General features: G+C 39.3%; 1 protein-coding gene across 1 annotated transcript in view; it reads right to left on the reverse strand.

The window, feature by feature from the left end:
- Nucleotides 1-21,548, reverse strand: part of PIK3C2G (phosphatidylinositol-4-phosphate 3-kinase catalytic subunit type 2 gamma) — a 211,214-nt gene that overhangs the window by 37,713 nt on the left and 151,953 nt on the right. The window contains exons 26-29 of the mRNA XM_082751635.1: nucleotides 18,356-18,465; nucleotides 10,841-11,033; nucleotides 10,178-10,299; nucleotides 5,489-5,597 (exon numbers count right to left, since the gene is read on the reverse strand). Coding sequence (XP_082607761.1) covers nucleotides 5,489-5,597; nucleotides 10,178-10,299; nucleotides 10,841-11,033; nucleotides 18,356-18,465 — 534 coding nt within the window. The remainder of the gene's footprint in view (nucleotides 1-5,488; nucleotides 5,598-10,177; nucleotides 10,300-10,840; nucleotides 11,034-18,355; nucleotides 18,466-21,548) is intronic.

Genomic DNA, 21,548 nt, shown 5'->3' on the forward strand with positions numbered 1-21,548 from the left:
GAGGCTGTACCAGACTTGAATGGTTTTTAGCAGCTGAACAGTCCAGCATGTCTGCATACCCCCCACTGGACCAGTTTAGAGCCACACCAGCATATGCTCTCAAACAGATCTGCTCACATTTCCCTACAAATACCCTATTCATCGTTGTGTCCTAGTGTCTCAGCAGCAACACTGGAAGAACTTATCCATCTCCACAGGTGTGCACTGCAGGACTGTAAAGGGAGGAGGCAAGGAATTAGGAAGCCCACTGCAAGGCAGCATGGTCAGGCTAATTATTAGACTGTTCTTAGACTGATTATTAGACTGATTATTAGATGTATTAGACACACATCGCATTGCCACATCATCCTTCAAAAAAGAAAGAAGGGCTATTGTTATGGGGGGCTCCCTTCTGAAAGGGACAGAGGGACCGATATGCCGACCGGACCCAACCCGCAGAGAAGTCTGTTGCCTCCCTGGGGCTCGGGTGAGAGACTTTGCCAAGAAAGTCAGGCGCCTGGTACGGCCCACTGACTACTACCCGCTACTGGTCTTTCAGGCTGGTAGCGATGAAGTAGCAACGAGAAGTCCGAAGGCGATCAAAAGAGACTTTAGGGATTTGGGGCGACTACTTAGAGGATCAGGGGCGCAGGTGGTGTTTGCCTCTGTCCTTCCGATAGGGGGGATCGAAGCTGAAAGGCGTGCTGTTCACATAAACTCGTGGCTTCGAGACTGGTGTGACCGGCAGAACTTTGGGTTCTTTGATCACGGGAAGGTCTATGCTACACCGGGCCTGATGGCACCGGATGGGATGCGCCTCTCTTGGAGAGGGGTAAGGATCTTTGGTCAGGAGTTGGCAGGGCTGATAGATAGGGCTTTAAACTAGAGTCGAAGGGGGAAGGGGCTAAAACTAGGCACGCCGGTGAAGACCTAAGGGATGGTACGCTAGAATCAGAGGGGCTGTGTGCCAGTGAGGTCCTTCGGTCAGATCCACAAGGTGCTGAGTGTAAGGAGACGCACCTGAAGTGCTTCTACACGAACGCACGCAGTATGAGGAATAAAATGGATGAGCTAGAAGTCCTGGCCCAGTCCCGCAACTACGACATCATCGGCATAAGCGAAACCTGGTGGGATGAGTCCTGTGACTGGGGTGTTGCGATAGATGGTTACAGGCTCTTCAGGAGGGACAGGCAGGGTAGGCGAGGTGGTGGGGTGGCGATGTATGTGAAGCAGGGGCTGGACTGTGTGGAACTTCAGGTCGGCAATGGCAAAGTTGAGAGCCTCTGGGTAAGGATCAAGGGATGAACGAATAAAGGGGATGTCGTTGTGGGAGTCTATTACAGACCGCCTGGCCAGGACGATAGTGCCGATAAATTATTCTTTACAGAACTAAGAGAGGCCTCGAGATTAACTCCCCTTGTCCTTATGGGGGACTTCAACTTGCCAGACGTTAACTGGGAGTGCCACACGGCTGACACGAGCAAGTCCAGGAGGTTCATGAAGCACCTAGATGATAACTTCTTGGTGCAGGTGCTAACGGAACCAACTAGGAAAGGTGCCCTCCTAGACCTGTTGCTAGAAAACAGAGAGGGTCTGGTGGGAGATGTGGTGATTGGTGGCTGCCTTGGTCATAGCGACCATGAAGTGGTTGAGTTCAAAATTTACGGTGACAGAAGGAAAAGTGCCACCAAAACCTCATCCCTAGATATGGGGAAAGTGGACTTCAGGCTGCTCAGGGAACTAGTCAGCAAGGTCCCCTGGGAAACTGCTCTTGAAGGCCTCGATGTCCACTAGTGCTGGTCATTCTTTAAGCGATGCCTCCTAGAAGCACAAGATCAGGCAATTCCTAAATATCGCAAGTCAGGCAGGCGGGGCAAGAGGCCAGCGTGGCTGACCAGGAATGTTCTAATGGAGATTAGGCAGAAACAGAGAGTGTTTCGCTACTGGAAGGAGGGCCAGGTGTCATGGAAAGAATACAGGGATGCTGTTCGTGTTTGTAGGGAGAAAGTTCGTGTGGCCAAAGCACACCTAGAGTTGAAGCTGGCTGTGTCTGTGAGAGAAAATAAAAAGGGTTTTTTTAGATATGTGAATGGAAAAAGGAGAACTAAAGAATACATAGGGCCGCTCCTTGATAGGGAAGGTCTCCTCACAGACAATGACATAGGCAAAGCAGAGATGCTTAACGCCTTCTTTGCCTCTGTCTTCAATGCCGATGATGGGCTTCGGGACCCAGGGTGCCCTGAGCTGGAGGACCGGGACGGTGGGGATGACAAACTCCCAGCCGACCCTGAACGTGTGCGGGATTTGCTACTCCACCTGGATCCCTACAAGTCCATGGGTCCGGATGGGATTCATCCCCGGGTGCTGAAAGAGCTGGCGGACGTCATCGCGGAACCTCTCTCCATTATTTTTCAACAATCCTGGGAATTTGGAGAGGTCCCGGTAGACTGGAAGCTGGCAAATGTTGTGCCGATTTTCAAGAAGGGTCAGAAAGAAGACCCTAGCAATTACAGGCCTGTCAGTCTCACGTCAGTGCCTGGTAAAATCATGGAGAAGATGGTTCTCGAACTTATTGAGGCCCACCTGGGGGACAAAGCGGTCATTGGTCCCAGCCAGCATGGGTTTGTGAAGGGTAGGTCCTGCCTAACTAACCTGATTTCCTTTTATGATAAGATCACCCGTATGGTGGACCAAGGGAAACCAGCTGATGTGATTTTTTTGGACTTCAGCAAGGCTTTTGACACGGTTTCCCATAGGATCCTACTGGACAAAATGTCCACCATACAGCTAAATAAAAACATCATACGATGGGTGAGCAATTGGCTAACGGGCAGGGCCCAAAGGGTTATGGTAAATGGGGCTGCGTCAGGCTGGCGGGCGGTCACCAGTGGGGTCCCTCAAGGCTCCATTTTAGGGCTGGTACTTTTCAATATTTTTATAAACGATCTGGATGTAGGAATAGAAGGTATTTTGAGCAAGTTTGCTGATGACACCAAACTTGGAGGAGTTGTGGACTCGAATGAGGGTGGAAAGGCCTTGCAGAGGGATCTGGATAGGTTGGAGAGCTGGGCAATCACCAACCGCATGAAGTTCAATAAGAGCAAGTGCCGGGTCCTGCACCTGGGACGGGGAAACCCTGGCTGCACGTACAGACTGGGCGATGAGACGCTGGAGAGCAGCCTAGAAGAGAGGGATCTGGGGGTCGTGGTAGACAGCAAGTTGAATATGAGCCAGCAGTGTGCCCTGGCAGCCAGGAGGGCCAACCGTGTCCTGGGGTGCATCAAGCACGGCATCGCTAGTAGGTCAAGGGAGGTGATTGTCCCGCTCTACTCTGCGCTGGTGCGGCCTCACCTCGAGTACTGTGTGCAGTTCTGGGCACCACAGTATAAAAAGGACATGAAACTGTTGGAGAGTGTCCAGAGGAGGGCTACGAAGATGGTGAGAGGCCTGGAGGGGAAGACGTACGAAGAACGGCTGAGGTCACTGGGCCTGTTCAGCCTGGAGAAGAGGAGGCTGAGGGGAGACCTCATCACAGTCTACAACTTCCTCGTAAGGGGGTGTCGAGAGGCAAGAGACCTTTTCTCCATTAACACCAGTGACAGGACCCATGGGAACGGGGTTAAGCTGAGGCAGGGGAAATTTAGGCTTGACATCAGGAGGGGGTTCTTCACAGAGAGGGTGGTTGCACACTGGAACAGGCTCCCCAGGGAAGTGGTCACTGCACCGAGCCTGTCTGAATTTAAGAAGAGATTGGACTGTGCACTTAGTCACATAGTCTGAACTTTTGGGTAGACCTGTGCGGTGTCAAGAGTTGGACTTGATGATCCTTAAGGGTCCCTTCCAACTCAGGATATTCTATGATTCTATTCTATGATTCTATGTTCACAGACCATAGAGCAGGAGGGAGAGGAGAGCTGTGTGTGGTTAGAAAGTGTTTTTATTACCATCCCAGGACTTTAAACAGTCTGATTTTTCAACCATAGATTAGACTTCAACACAGCAATGCTTGGCCTAGATTGAAAATTCATGTACCTTACAGAAGCCCAGAGAACAGCTGAAGATAGAGAGCTCTTCATTTCTAGGTCGCTGGCTTATATCAGTTTTTCCTCTGCTGTGACCAAAAGGTGCTAATGTAAAACAAACCCGTGACTCTACCTTGAGTGACAGAGTTTACACAACAATTAACCTCAACCTGTAGAGTTTATTTTGCAAGGTCAGTCAGGAGAGCCAAGCACAAGTCAGCTGTCCATGTTAAATTAAGTGCAACTCTGTGACACACATATAATCTATCACTGGAAATCTTCTCAATTTCAACTTGGCACATAATTTTTATTAATAGTAATAAGTAAACTCCTGTTTGGTTTATGTATGGACAGTTTTCTCTTTAATCTCTGCTATGTAATCACAGCTGGGAAAGTTATAAAGGTAGGCAGTAAACATTTTTCTCCTCTTGCAAGATGTTTGAAATTTTGAAGAAAAAATATCCCATCATATCCCTCTTTTGGCACCCTAGACTGTTGACATTATTAAACCAAAACAGCCTGAGTTTGTGCTATAGCCCTGAGGCAATGGGACATGACAAGGCCCATTTGGCAGAAGCCCAGGCTCTGCTAAAGAATGTGCTACCAGTGAAACAGCAGAAACAATGTAGGAGATCATGCCCCAGCTCCCTTGAATTTATTAAACTCCATATAACCATAGGGTCCAATCTTTCCTGTCCATCCAACACCTTTCCTGTCTATTGCTGCTCACAGGAAGACACTTCTTTTTCTCAGACCCAGTAATTGATCATTCAACTTATGAAGTTATGCAGCATAATTTAACATGCTCCCAGGATGCAAAAGGCTTCCTAGATGCCGTTAGCCTGGTGTTTCGCAATGTTGAGGTGCATAAGGCTTTGTCCTGGGCCAGACAGTGAAGAGTCAGTTTTTGTTACTATTGTGACTGTCCATTTTGAAATAGGAGGAAAACACCAAATCTTAGAAAACGATCAATAAAAACCTGTCAGTTTGAATGGACACAATATATCACTCTGATAATGAAATATTCTGATTTTGCTTTGTTTGCAAAAGTTTCTTCTACACATTACTTAAATTTTGAAATGAAGAGGTAGCTCTGTGCTGAAAAAACGGGACTTTTCATTTAGTAACTGTCAAAATCGAACTTTTCAATATTTCAAAATTTACTCCTTTTTTTAGACATTACATTCCTCAGAACCCACTCCTTACTGTCAAAAATACAGTGAATTACTACTTTTGGATGGCAGCAAAGGAAGAGAAGTTATTTTGAATAACACCCTGACAGGTCTAATAAACTATTTTTCAGCCATTCTTGCCTTTGTCTTAAGCTCTGATGAATGCTACAATGGATCCACCTTAAAATGGGTGCATCAGAAGTGTCATTTATGGCATTTAGTTTTTCAGACCAGGCAGTGGAAAGCTTCCTGATTCTTTTGGTACTATGCTACTAAAAGTCATGTGCAAATAAAATAAATACCGGAAATGCTCACATTTGCCATTTTGATGGATCCACTTAATAGCTGCTTCAGATAGAGATTCAAATCCTTCACTCTTTTATGTTCAAGATCTGCAAAAGGTATATGCCATGTGTGGGGAAACCTGCAAGAGAAGAGTATTTGTAATTATTACTCTTGTACTGTATTTGCTGAAAACATTTCCAGGTCTACTTAACAGAACATTAACTCTTTCTAAAATGTTTTGCTGGCAGGTGAAGAGATGGGTAGTTTACATAGGATTGTTTACTCTCTGCTTCTGGTTCTTTTCTGATAATAATTTGCTAATATTCTGTTTCATACTGTACCCTTTTTTTTCCTGTCTAAATCATTACATTTATGTTACACACACACATATACATATATACAAGTTAAAAACCTTAAAAGGCACTTATCTGCATTTTAGGGTATCTAAATACCTCTAAAAATTGGTCCTTTATGATTGTAGGAAAACATTACCCTCTCCATTTTTTTGCATAGTACATAGCACAACAGATCTGATCTCAGACCAAGGCTCATACTATACAAAGCCTTGCCATACAATAATGAATGCCAAAACCTTACAGCAACAATGTGACATTTTATGAATATACCAATGCTTTTTTTTGTTTGTTTGTTTAACCTTAGCTATTTAGAGTGTAGATAAGTTTTTCAGACTAGGCCCCTGAGCCTGAATGCAACTTCACGCACTACTATAACAAAAATAATATATGAAAACAAACTATCATCACAATTAGAAAATCAATCCCAACAAAAGCAATAACAACAGTAATAGCAATGTTCTGTATATTTTGTATTAAGATGTATTTCACTTACTAAATAAAACATATTGGCACAGGATGGTTTTATATCAATTTTCAAATGCTATGGTGAATTAAAATGTCAAAATCTGCTATTTTTTTCACTTGAATCATCTTAGTGTTTTAGATATAACATATTAGATCAGTCAAAAAGTGAGATTTTTAACAATACACATAATCAATTTACATTAACTTTGCCCTGACAAGGACTATTTCTGTCAGGTTGAAGGATCATTGGAAAATCCACCTATGCTGAATTGCATGTAATGGGTTTTATGATATAGATTACTAATATTGCTAAACTAGTATTATACTTTATGTCCACTGATCTATATAATACAGGGTAGCAGAAATATTGATCTGGTCATATTTCATGTTACATCACCACTGCAAACACTTAACCATGTATTGTTTACAAACCTCTTTTTCCTGATACAACCTGGTTTATGCAGCAGACCTGAAGAGATATCTGAAGGCTCCAGACAAATTACTAAAAAGCCAGCTAGCTCTCAAAATACACTGAAAATAGACACTTGCCCAGCCTTTTGAAAGACAGCTGGTCAGATCCTACTTTGAATAGGTTTTACCCAATTCCACAGCTCAGTGATAAGATGTCATCAGCTTTTCAAAAGCCAGCCAAATAGCAACACATGGAGCAGTGGATTCCCATCCCCAGAGAGGAACACTGGCCAGCATTGCAAACCACCCAGCTGTAAAAATAGCACAGCAGCCTCACCTAGTGAAGATAAAATGACCAAAGACAATTAAGCTACAGTTTTTGTTACCAAGAGATTCAAGGTAATTAGATTTCATGAACTGTAATTAGATGTTTTTTGTTTGTTTGCTTTTAAGCTTGTTTTTTAGCAGAAGGCCTTTTATGAAGAGAATACTGATTAATAAGGATATTGTAATTCTTTACAAGAGGACAGGTCTTTAGCTATCTTGTGTAATACTTCTGAGGAAGAACTTAACACTGGTATAACTTAGTCTGCAATTAAAATGGCAAAGAGTCAGGATGATAGCAGCATATTGCATAGCCTTTTGATTATTTTTGCCTGTATCATGGGAAGATCAGGGCTCAGTTAGGCACTGTAAAAATGAACACTGAGAGGCAATTCTTGCCTGAAGAAATTAGAGTAGTAGGGGATGTGACATGACCCAGAATCATGACATATATGAGCTGTACACATAAAATTAGAACCCAGGTCGTTTGACATATATAGACAGGCTGTGAATGTTTTGGGCTTCTCTAGGGCACAAAAAGGACTTCTTTCAAGAGATGGTAGGGAGGATCTGTTTGGAAGCAGCACAAAATAAATGAGGCTGCATAACACAAAGAAAGGACTCTGTAAAATGTTGGCCCTCAGAAAATGCATCCTAAGCACAGTGGCCAAACTGAGGACAGATACATGCATTATCTGTAACTTCAGAGACAGCTGATTGATGGCACCCATAACTCTCTGCTGCAGTGAAGGACAATATGAACCTTGTAGTAGAACTGAACAGTTCTTTAAAGTGACTTCATGCTTTTGCTGAATTGTGCCTGTGGCTGAAACGGAGTTTGCACTTGTGAACATGCTTGTGTTAGAAAAGGTTAAGCTTCCAAGTTGATTTTGAGCTTTGCATCTAGTTTAAAGAGATCAGAAAAACATAAACTTGGGCCATTTACACACATCCTGGGTACCAGATCCCATTTGCTACCAATTAGTTTGAAGAACATTTCCATGTATAAACTATTTCACTTAAATGCTTTGTTGAGTGAAAAGACTTTTGGTTAAAAAAACAAAAAACAAAACACACACACAACAACAACAACACAACAACACAACAACAGACGACGACAACAACAACAACAAAACAAAAAAACAACCAACCACAGTTAATACTTTGTCTAAAATCAAATAAGAGAGAAGATGCCAGGGTGCAAGGGCTTGTTTGGGGAAGCTGTACTTTGAATTATAAATATGGGATGAAAGTTTACATGCAATAGCAAAATTTTACATGCTGAGAACTCTGAGCTTCTGTCTTTAGTTTCTTGTGACAACAATATGAAGCAAGCTTTTTGCCTTCCTTTGATGCTTCTGGTATTGGCCAGTGCTAGAGGCCTGCATCACACAGACTAATGGTGTGATATGGTATAGCAGTTCCAGTGAGAACTTCACATACAGAAATAGCTTAGTTTTTACTCTCTGGGCTGCACTAGAAGCCTCCAAATGACAAAGCTACATTAAAATTAAAAAAAAAAAATAATCAAGATGTTAGCATATGAACATTCATATAGAGAAACATCATAAAATGAATTACTTTAACACAGTCTTGAGGAAAGATCATAGAGTGATAGGTTACTGCTGGGACAGAGTTTTGGCAATAAACTTCTGAAAGCCTCAGTATATGTAGATTAACCTCCTGTGAGTCCTGAACTCTCATTTGTATTAAAAATATTATAAGTTATTTTAATAAAGGTAGATTTAGTGAAAAATAGCTAGTGCTGGTTTTGAAATTCACTACAGGATTTCTGAGGTCTGTACACTTCTAGAAAGGAATATATTTTCCTTCAAGGGGTGTCTTCACTGAAAAAAAAAGAAAAAAGAAAGGAACCAAAACAAACCAAACAAGTCATAAATAGCCACTTGAATATTTTATTCTGCAAACTAATAGTTTGCATGCAAATGGCTCCAAATCAAGACAATGATTCAAGCACTTTAGGTGTTCAGTGAAATTCCAATTCTGACCAACTGCTGCAACCAGCTCATGTGGACAGTCATAATGAGTCAAACTGGAGCCAAACTCCCTCAGTTATGGGAAAGATTCTCTAGAATTAACCAATCTAAAGCCATTTAACTGAATAAATCTCACAAACTCAAGGAAATACCAAATTAGACTGAAATGCATCGATTTTATTTTGTAAGTCAAAATCATGTTAATTGCAGCTATTTATCTCAGGTCAAACATCGAAGACCTTTCTATCTTTCAAGTGTATCACTGGAATATCATCTTGGTTCAGGTAAAATGTTTATCTTTATGGTCAGCTTTTTGCTTTATTGTAGATTGAGCTTGAAGAGGTGCTTGTATTAGGCAAGCCAGTATGACTGTTTAGTATTTTCTTCTCAATAGCATATAAAATACAAAGCATATGATATCTGTAGAATATATTACTCTACTTATATTACCAAAGCCATGGAAAATTATTATACAAAGTAAAGCTGTTTCACGTAAGACAGAAATATGAAGCTATAAAGATGTACGCTTCAGGATATTCAAAGCAGGAATGAACATGTACATTGATAAAAAGGAATAGTCAGAATTATTGCAACTAATGATGGCTTATTTTTCAAGACTTATTAACTATTATTATTGATTGATGCAAGGCATAAGGTATTGTTTTAAAGGACTGGGAGAGCAAGGAAGGTTACTGAGTATTTCTCAGCTGAGAAGTATGTGCATCTTTTTGTAAAAATGTTGATCATGCCTGTCAGTATCAGAGATTGTCTTGTTTTTGTTTGGAGCCAGTGCGAACATTCCTACATTGTTTTAATATACTGATTTTGCACAATATTTTGACAAGCATCATGCAGAAAATAAAAACAATTAAAGACTCTATCATGCCTTTAATGAAGTCAATACCATTTACCCTTTGATTTCAGAAATATCTGTCAGGCTCAAACTGTTCCCCTCTTCTATTCCCATTATAAAGGATGAATAAAATATATAAAAGTTGGACTGTCACAATGGTCTATGATTCAGTTTCTTCTAGCCTGAACAGAAAGGTTGATAGAATATGTCTCATTGCCTTTGTGTTTCTAAAAATATGTCTGCCATACATTTTCTCACATTTTTATCTGTGCACAGAGAGAACCATTTAACATTCACTAATATGCTGCCTTACTCTGGGAGTGCCTCTGATGGAAACTGCTTCTGGAGATGGCTGTGAAGTTTTGAGAACTGGTCAAATGATTTCTCCACAAAAGTGACCACATTGCAGGTTTGCACCACCTGGACTAGATATAGCTGTATGGGGGAAAAAGGAGACGCAGAAAAAAGAAATGATCAGAGAGGAAATTTTAAAAAATAAAAATAAAAATGTACAAGTGAAAATATAGGGTGATTTTTACAAAGAAAACCTTTCTTTAATGTAGTGCCAAGTGCCACAGAATTCAGTTAGTAATTTATAGTCTTTGCTACACAGGAGGAACTTGCCTGGATAGCATACAACTGAAAGATCACTGTAGTGCGTGAAAACTAATAATGCACCATTAAACCATTATATAACAGTCTCCAATTTCTATTAGGCTTCCTAATTTTGTGCCATGCTTTCCTCCTGGATGCTTTAATTAGCTCTTGATTTATTTTTCACTACAGGTCAGGAACTTTTCTCCTTAATGGCTCCCTGCTAATAGCCGTCTGCCTGGTGTTCTTTCTCTCTGCTACCTCATTGGCACTGCTGTGATCCTTTCAATGTGGCAAAAGCACATCTTATATAAAAGAGGAGGAAGAGTATATAAGCTCACAAAAGAGTCATTGAAGATCAAGTGAAAAATACAACACATACGGAGTCAGACTTTTTGTTGAACCCCAAAATGGTGGCTCTTGCAATTGACTTCTCTGTGTTCAGCATCATCCATTCCTGGGGGACAGTCTCTGGAGCTGGAGGCTTTGCAGAGCCTGTCACTGACATCTGTGCAAGTGTGTGGATCAAGTTATTGAGCTTAACGGGAAAGCACTCCAAACTTTCCTTTATTTTCCTGAAAAACAAACAGAAGAGGTGCTATTGATGTATCTGGATCCCATTTCTTGATCCTTAGTTTCACAGATACAAGAACCAAAAAAAAACCATACCTAAAACCTACCTCACATGAATATGTACCATATGCACACCACTGACCATTATTTGCAGCAATACATTTCCATCCCTTGAGCCCCTCTGCTTTGAGGACCACTCTTGCTGTAGCTTCTCATGACTGACCTTGGGGTAGTTATACTTCATAAGCTGGATACAACCAGCCTATCAGACAAGAGACAGCCAGAATATTTTCATGTGTGTTTTGAGGAATTCCAGGTTAGAACAACATGTGCTCACTTCAAAAGGGACGGAAGATTGTCTTTGCAATTTCATTACATTAATCTCACATGGACATTAATCTCACATATGTCTGCACAAGGCTAAACATCTCTTGCATCCAATTTTTAATTTAATTGTGTGTGTCTTGTTAAATCCCCTACACAATTCTTAGAAGCCCAGTCTTTGTGGAACAGCTTAAGATGTATATATTTATTTAAAAAAAATATAAATAAATTCTCTTCTCCTCCTATCTTCTCCCATCTCATCCCTGTGTCAGAGGAACCAGAACATACTTCTAATTTCCTAGTTTTGAGATCTTTCATCAGAAAAGACACAATGGAAAGAAAAATTACTAGATATACATGCAGATATGTAGCACAAACTTGTTTTAACATCGAAGTGAACTTGAATTGGGAAATAACACTGCAAGATAATAACTGGTCTTTGAAGAGAATATGCAGTGCTTATTAGAAAACACTTGCCCTTCTGAATTCAATTGCTGCTTAAAATCTATTTAAAATGTGTTACTATTTTTTTTTTTCTATTTCCACGCTTAATTCTATAGCTCTCTGAAGACATTCTGGATGGGTTTTATGTTATAGAACAACATCCTATTAGTTTCAGGCCATATAGTAGCAAACCTCTATCAAATTGTCTGGTGTTCCCCCCACTCCCTGTTTTGGACTATATCTAACTAGCTTACAGGAATTGACAATACCCTTAACCACCTTCGTCATTACCTCTTTGAAGCTGAGCAAATGCTTCATCTGTCATTTAAGATTAAATTCTTATTCATGTCTTTCTCTGTGTGGGCTGGATTGCATACTACAGTCAATTGAAATCAACTCCATTCATCACATTAGTCTGATTTTCATGATCTCAGACATTCTGGCTAAAGACTATAGCTTTACAGATGCCACCATACCAAAAAGAATATTCTACCTGCAGCTAGCTCCCCAGCTTGCTCCCCCAACCTGAGATCTCATTCAAAATACCATGTGAACTCATCATACACCAATTAGGCATACTAAACTAAGGAAACAAGATGTATATGTTTTTCTTAATGTAATAGCATGAAAGGTATCTCTGAATTGATTTAGTTCATTACCTTAATTATTAATTACATTCTTCATAAACAAATACCTACAGACTATTTAATAAATAATTAATTAATACTAAAATTGAAAACAAGAAAATAAATCTAATTTCAAAATATTAGTACAAAATCACTGATTAGTTAGGTCACATCTGAGGTGAACATTTCTTTTTTAACTCTTATGTGTTTAATTTAATGTTTAGTTTAAACACTTGCTAAATCACTGAGACATGATTTAGGTTATAGAAACTGTAAATTGGCCATATTATAGCAAACTGATTAGGGATTTTGCAATGTTACTATAAGAGACGTTCACTTTGCAACTAAATACAGTGCATTTAAATTCACATAAAACAGGTCTCTGCTTATAAATTAGTATTAATTCAGACATCATCACTGTCACAGAGCAGCTGATATTGGAATACTACTATTTAAACAATCCAGTATTTTAATAGTTTGTAGTTTTTTCCATGGATCCATTAAGCTTCTAAAATACTTTTAACACTTAGATTGCTAATCACATGCCTTCTCTAAACCAAAACAGAGGCTTTTGTTAATGCTGTATCACTTGTCAGTGTTTAAAGGTAAACATTTAAAACAAAATAAAGCTAGAATTATATATAGTTTTTGCCATCTCTATATACTCTGCTTTCTCTGTATGTGGTCCTCTCTGTTATAATAGAAAGCAATAAGCAATCAGTATGTCCTGTCATTAAGAATGAGTTTAAAAGGCCTCTTTGCTATTCTGATGACATCTCAGAGTGTGTCTTCACAGCAAGGTACAACAGCTACAGTTAAAATTTGCTGAATTTTCTTTCAAGGGTGAACAAGCTTAAGGAAACTCTCTATTCCACAGTTTCCCAAAGCTTCCTAACAATGTATGGAACAGTGATGTACATCAAACTCGTGTCATCTTTTTAAATTTTGTGTTTTATTTTTGGTGTAGATTACATCGCTGACCCAGTTTACCACATTGTGGCAATCTGATTCCCCTTTCTGCCAGCATTTTAAAAATTCATTAGAAATTCATAAGAATCTGTACTAGAACCTTCTCCTTGAACTCTCTCAAATGCTTTCTCTTCTATTGAGCCCCATTAAGTTTAGCTACTGGTGAAGAATTTGTTAATAATGGGTATCATTTACTGAGATCCTCTTGCTCCCTAGGTCACTACCACTTTTGCTGTGCCTATAGCTGGCTCTGTCCTCACAATGGTATCACTGTGAATCATAATATTTCTAAAACAAAATTTGCTGGCAGCAACATTTTTTTGTTTGTTTATTTGTTTGTTTTTTCCACATGACAATATTCTTTTACCACACAGATTGCTGTCTGACCTATTTTGCGGAAACATGAGTTAAATATCTGGGATTATTCAAAGGGAATAACTTTTCATGTTCCACCTGCTGCACGGGCTTTGACTTTCAGATTTGGTTTACAGATTTTCTGCAAAACTGTCAAATCACTATCAGGTGAAACATGCACAGACTGGTTGGCAGTTTATGTAAACAGATGCATGAAAAATTTGGCTTTTTCAAGAGTGCCTAGTGATGGAAGTATACCCCCAAGTCTACATGAGAAAGTAGTGAAGTCCAAAAAGATTTATTATGTGAAATATGTGGTGTTGAGACTCCAACAGCCATGCAGCCATGTGCCTTTTAGGGGTTTACTTCAGGCTAACTCTGATTCTATGGGCAGAGCACATCTGATACTCTTTTGAGGTGCACCTTCCATTCCAGTTTCTTCACTGGTAGTCTTCCTGTGCACCTCTCTCCCATACAGAGGACATTCCCTTCCCTGAGCTGGTGACACATGGGGTTTCTACAACAGTATGAATGTCTCAAACAACATAACTTCAAGGAGGAAGTTTGCCTCTGTTCATTTGATGCAGGTTTACCAAGACCTTTACAAACTACTTGAGTGCAGCTGAAAGAGAGTTTAGTATAGTAGTTTTGTCTATGTCCCATTAGAAGTCACCAGCTGTCACTGTTTTTTCAGCTGTTTGGAAGATTTCTTGCTGGAATATCTGCAGTCACCTCAGAAACAGGGCTTGTCTGATCATTTAAAGATTAGTGTCACGTTTTGAAAGGGGTTACTGTGAACTGTCCAGTTTTGCAGCTGTTGGCAGTTGTGGTTTGGAGTGGATACATTTGACCTAGGCAATGGCAGGTACCTAATAAATGAAAAATAAGTAAAGATGGCAGCTGACCTTAGCAGCACCCCTCAATCAAGCAACTGAAGATATGCAGTGGTACTTCGCTGGTAATTGCCAGATCCACAGTGCCTCTCTTATTCATGAGTTTCTAGAAGTGAGTTAGATTGCATACTACAATCAATTGAAATCAACTCCATTCATTGCACTAGGCTCACTTTAATACCGTAAAAATAATTTTAAATACATATCACTTTACAGGCATATTAAAAATGTCAGGCAGCAGTTGACACCATGCTGACATTTGAAGATTATCTACAGAATACCAAAGAGGAAATTTATATCCAGAAATAGGATGACTTTCTTTTTTCATTGTTATAACTGAGTTGTGAAGGAATGAGGAAAGGAGGGAGGGAAAAGGATCAAGTTGAGTTTCAAGGATCAAACTGAGTTCAGGGCAGATGCTGGAGAGACAACGTTTCATTTGGCACTAGGTGCACAGAAATTACAGGCAAACACAGAAACTCTTGTTTAACTCTCAATCGGTGCACTGTTTATTCATGATCTGAGAGTGTGACCTTCCAGAAGGCTGCAATCTGTGAGCTTCAGAACTGCTGCTCATCAGCTCATAATAGTGAACTGACCCAATGTGAGAAGAGAACAGTACACAAATGAAAACACAGATTACTGAACATGTCTTAATTCAAAAGTGAGAGCAAAAGAAACACTGAATACTTTAGAATACTGAAAGGATTTGGACGTTAAAGTCCAAACTCTGGTATCATTATCCCATTGGCTAAAAAGGTGAAGGGCAAAGAAAAAATTAACATTGCTTTGCCAAGAATATTTGTGGCATTATTCATCGTTTTATGCTGTTTTTAAGTGCCAGTGGAGGCAATATCAGTACTATTCTCAAATCAAACTCAGATTAGCAGGTTTTTTTTTTTTTTTTTTTTTTTTTTTTTTTTTTTTTTCCAGCGGATACGTTATATGATTGAAACTGAAAGATCACAATAAATAACTTGCATTTAGAACAACAAATAACTCTTGGCATTTTTCAGCATTCCAATGACCACATTTCTTATCTAGAAATGAACTTTTAAAAAATAATGTATATAGAAATGAACTTTTTCAAAACAATAAAATGTTTACAGAAGTAATTGTGGAGAGAAAGCAGCTATGAATTTCAAAGGATTTGAAGGCTACTGGAAGTTATGCTAATAAACAGAACTTCCAATTTCACTTGCTTTCTAAGGAAAACCTGAAAAATAGATATAGGAATAAACTATGGAGAGACCATGAGAAGTGTGGGATTTGATTTTTTTCTCACCTGTGCTTTTTGTACAAAAAGGAATTAGGGAGGAATTTTTCTGAAGGATGGGAATAAAGACAACATAGGTAATGCAAAGCTCACAAAAATCTCAAAATATTAACATTCCTAGGAGCAGGTCAGAAAATGCTTATATTGACGGTAAGTCCTGAATAGATCTAGGTATCAAGCCATACCAAAGACTGCCTGGAAACACTTTTCAGAAGTTAAAATACTACTAGACATGAAAGCTGGCATTCTGCCTATGTTTAAACATGTAGAAGTGTTAGCTAATACATGCATTGAATTAACACAAATTATGTTTAAGCATGAATACAAATTAGAATTAAAAAAAAAAAAAAGTAAAATGAGATCCATAGAAATTCATGAGCTGATGAAAAGACAACTTGTACTTAAAATGAGCATATATGATACAAACATACACCTAGCAATATCTGAGTTTTCTGTATGATATAATGATCTCTATGACCAGCAACAAATTCAAAGGAAATTAGAACAATAGCCCTAGAGTTCTCTAAAAGCATTATAGCAGAAAATACAGTTTCAAATAAGATCTGAGCCCACAGCACTGCACAGATCTGCAGCATGGTGTTACTTTTATTGGTAAGCAGGACTTGAGGGTCGATTCCCACTCTAAAGTCCTGCACTTTCCTCAGCCTCAAAACTCCATAACCACCTCACCCACTTCCAAGAAAGAGTACGGAGAGAGCTCTCGTCCTGAATGCTGCCCTCATCCTTTATCTTCTGTCTAAGCAAGACTGCTGTGAATTTAACCCTAACCGTAACCTTATTCCTACCCAAGTGAAAAGCATACTAATGCTTTTAACCTCCAGAAGAGTTCTAGGCACTGGCTCTGAGTTTTGCATGACACTAATTCAATTTTTGCTCTGAAGACTCACGTTTCCCTATTTGTTATGTATAACCTAGTCTTTTTTTTTTCTCTAATTAAGTGAAATGGCTTTTCTACCCATGAGAGGCAAACACATCCACCCAAACTATGACAGATTCAAGACTTTTACATTTTAATTAGAAGCTGCATGTTTCCTATTTGAAGTGGAAATGTAAGTCTGTAATTTGGGAATATGTAAAATTTTAAAGGAAAGGATAAGGTAGGAGTTGACAGTAAATGTGAAGCTGTAATTAAATTTTAAAATAAACCAATCTTGTTAAGGGGCAATAGGGAAAGCATATGAGAAAACAAGAGTTAAAGGAGAGAAATCTCAGTGCTCTGCTGTGTGCAAAGTGATGGAACAATTGCTCTTGCCTAAAGGCAGTTCACGCGGTGGGAGAATTATGCGGCCTTATGGAAGTGTCCTTTAGGGCTTTGAGTTTGGAAAGACTGTCAACTGGACGTGCCCTGCACATGCACAAGAAGAAGCAGTCAGAAGGGTGTGGCTTACTGTGCATGTGTATGCAGTGATGAGCATGCTGTGAATTCAGACTGTCCTTTGCAAATGATGGTGTTGCAAAGAAGAGGTTCTGACAGGGAGAGATTTTCTCATACTGTGCCTAGAATGAGAAAGTGAGCTTCGAAATCCATTCAGTTTCCATTGATTCAATATAGAGCATCATCAAATTAACAGTTGGAAGTATATGTACTACAGAGGCCTGTCCCAAAAGATCACAACTGCAGGTTTCCGACCAATTTTTAATAGGTCATCTGCAACTCCTCACCAATAATCCCCAGTTATTATCACAAACAAGTAAAACATGTGATTATCCTCATACAAATAAAGCATTACATATACCTATACTCATATACAATTCTGTTCTGTTATACATCTATTAAGTCCTTAACAGAAGAATAATTACCATTTTGCAGATGGAGAAACTATGGCTAACAGAGGCAGAGTAACTTGCCTGAAGCAACGCAAAAGGTAGAAAGAAGATCAGAAAAGGGAATATAATGCAGGAATTTTAAGTCCTCATTCAGACGGTTAACAAGTCAAACCTTTTTATGGGAAGATTTTACAAAACCCACTGCAAACATTATTCAGATTTTGTTGTTGTTGTTGTTTTTGTTACTTGGAAGAACATTCAAACATTCATTCAAAATGTCTGCAGTCCAAATCCTGTTGCATGGAGTTAGTAGATCTAAAGGCAGAGGTAAACTGGCTATAAATAAGCCATAGTGGTTTTACCATTCTAACTGAATAAAACCGGTAGGCACTGAATAACTGTCTTCCTACATATGTACCACAAGTGCACAACTGTGTATCTTTGAGAAACCTGAGAAGGTTGATTATAAGATGCATAAGGAGTGGATTTTTTAAAGTAAGCATATGAGGATGAATTATCCTTTTGTGTAATTTCACTCATTACAACCCCTTAACATAAGAGGAAAAAAATGTGTTAAAAAAAAAAAAAAAAAAAGACAGCTTTTCTTTATGCCTGAAGGTGAAAAACTTTCTGGATTATATTGTCTTTACCTTGTAAAGTAGCTTGTAGCCTGGAGGTCTGAGTCCTGAGGACGGAGGTTATCATAGACATATTTCAAATCCTGAATACTCTTCAGCTCAGGCAATCCTGCATGCAGCATCTTAAAGTAAAGAAATGTCATTACTTCCTTGTGCTACTAAAAATAAAATTAAATTAAATGGGGCCAACTGAGAAATGGAAGGATTTACACAGAAAGGGCTTTTTCTAAAACACAAAGTTTTGCTGATCTGTAAAGTTGTTCTGGTGCTAGAGCAATGCCTGGAATACTAAAGTGAACATACTGCATTGTAAACCTTCACACTGAGGTACCAGGAAGAGGAACTGGAAAATCACCAGTCTATTTGAGCTATTTATTTTCTATTCCAATGTCACAATCTCAATACATGCCTTGCTAATCTTCCTTCATAGCCTTCTAATGGTGATAATGGGAAGACAACAGGATGCTGGGAAAATGTAGCCACCTGAACAATAGTGACCACTTTTCTGTTACACTGACAATGATAGCCAAGCCCTAATCCTATTTAGTGCAACATCACCTTCTCATCTGTAACTACGACTTCCACTAGCACTGCTCTGGACTCTTCCTGCAAATGGATCATACAGTCATTCCCTTTACAGTCAGTGGAGGAAAAAGATCCTTTTAAATGTTCACTTACAGAAGGAGCCCTGACTTGGCCACTCAGAACTGCTCTCTGAAAGAAATACATAATTCCTCTTCCATGAGGGATGGAGCTGGTCTAGTTAGTTGGCCATGTTAGGTTAAAAAGACAAATAATACAAATATTTCCCTTGCAAAGTTACAGTACAATGAGCAGTGTAGACAACTGTGTCCAGTTGACCATACATCTCTCTCCATGCAATGTAAAATGTCACAACAAAAATCTTTTTGATTCACTTCAAAACATACTGATTTTTCTCAACGATCACAGTAAGTTGAGAGTGATGTTTTGTGTGTAATGGAGAAAAAAATCACTCCTTCACATTGCTCAGAAGGAAACGTATGTGATTTTGCAGTCACTGCTGTGCATTCTTCATTGACATTTATGTCTACTGCAGATAGAATGTCCCACTGAGTTTTGCAGATAATGACAAAGAAAAAAAAGAAACACTGATCTTATTTTATGGTTTGGTTGAAGGTTAAATAGAGGAAAGCGAAAAGGGATGAGGGGAGGGTGTCATTTTCCTTATTACTTCAAACCTCAATATTTTTACATCAAGTTTCAATATTTTGTATGTTTTCTTTTTGGCATTATGAGGAAAATCTTGCTTCATGTAAGGCCAAATCAGTACTACCACTGGACCTTTAGATTGCTGTCTCACAGAGTTCTGGCTAGCAAGGAGCAGAAAGACAGAAAGTTCAATGAGGCGAATGTAAGTAGCTTGTTTTCTTGACTGGATGAAACTTGGTGAGTTGAGAGCTGGGACAATAACAATGCTCAGCACTTAGGGATACACACTGCTATTTACGTCTCCAACACATTTATAAGAAAGGTAACTCCTGTCCCCTTTTAAAATTAAGAGAGTTGTTGCATAGACAAATTAAGCTTCTTGCCCTTCATTAGAAAATGGAACAGTGACAGATCTGAACATAATCTGAATGATCCATAGTGTGACTACATAATGGGATTCTTTAGGATCCCTGAACTGCAGAAGGGAGTCATTTGCCAGCCCCCAAAACATCTTCAGCTGGGTGGTACCTACACACTGTTTTGCTGACTGCAAGAGTTGCTAGAGGGTTATTACACTGCTTCATCCCTCTTGCTTCATATACCATATCTATCTTGCTTTCCCTCATGGAGGAGGCTTCTAAAAATGTGGCTAGTGTTTCTAGATGCTAATTGGACAAGAGATGGAACAACTGTTCAGAAAACAACTACAGGTTGCCTAGGGAAACTCAAATACTAGATGGTTAAGTTTAAGCGTCTGGATTTATCCCCTCTTGTCTGACCACACGTCTTGACCTACCACACTTAATCATCTCAGGCCATCTTACTTGTTGAGTGGAACTGCTTATGCTCTCCTTGGGCCTGGATTCAGAGCTCCTATCAGCCTCTGTTTAATAGCTCACATCAACTCTTTAACAAGAGCAAATCTAATGAACTACAGTCATTTATACACCTGAACACTGTCAGCAGACTGTTGGGTCTCCCACAGATGTTTCTGCTTTTCAAAGTGATGGAAACTTCATGGATTATTTCTTACTCCCAGAAAATGTTGGAACAGTTCTAGAAACATGCTGCTCACCACTATGAAAAAGCATTAAGTCCCATACTACGGGAAAAAAAATAATTATGAAAACACTTTGCTAGAAACCACTAACAGTCACTGACCATCCAGAGTACTGTTTACAGCTCTTGTCAAGCTGTACTTTTTGGAAATGGCCTTATAGTTTGAATTTTTTTAACCATGCTTTACAAATAGTGTCTTATAAAACAGAATGGGACAGGGGAAAGAGAGCTAAATGATGCAGATTTCCAGATATTGAGAGGTATCTTAGACTGTCATTGATACACATAGGCAGTGGTTAGTTTGTCTTGTCCTTTCCTGATAACATCTGATATTTTGCATAGAAATTAATTCAAATTATGACTTCATGGTCTATTTAGTTTTCTTAACTAAAACAGTTTCAGAACTAAAACATTTTGATACCTTCTTCCAACCAACACTCCATTTCAAGTACAGAACCAGACTCACCTTTCCAAACATCACTGGCAAAAACAAGGCATGCACAACTCATCTAGTTTTATAATTTCCTTTTGATATCAAGTGCTCATCAATGAGGTGTGAGTACACTGCCAGTTGTTTTTCATTATGAAATGCAACACAATTGACTGAACTGCAGTTCATTGACCAATGCTTAAACATATTTGTATCCTGAATTTTAGCTCAGCACTCAAAGAACAGCAGAAACAATAGAAGAGGCAGTATGCCCTGAATATAAACAAACCTGAGCTGTATCCAGGCAGAGATAGCTAGGTATTTCAGAGTTCCTGCTGGGAACATTTTCCTAACACTCTCTATATATTATCTCACAGTAATCTAACATCAGTATCTCTTCTGGTTGCAGAAGAAGGGACTGACTGCACTGAGGACCAGGGGGTGAACAGGAGATGTAGCTATATTTCCAGCATGCAGTTTTAGGCAACCTGTCCAGAAATGCAGAGATAACTGCTATGGATGAGG

The sequence above is a fragment of the Aythya marila genome (assembly GCF_965140915.1).
Source record: "Aythya marila genome assembly, chromosome: 1".
NCBI classification, from domain to species: Eukaryota; Metazoa; Chordata; class Aves; order Anseriformes; family Anatidae; genus Aythya; species Aythya marila.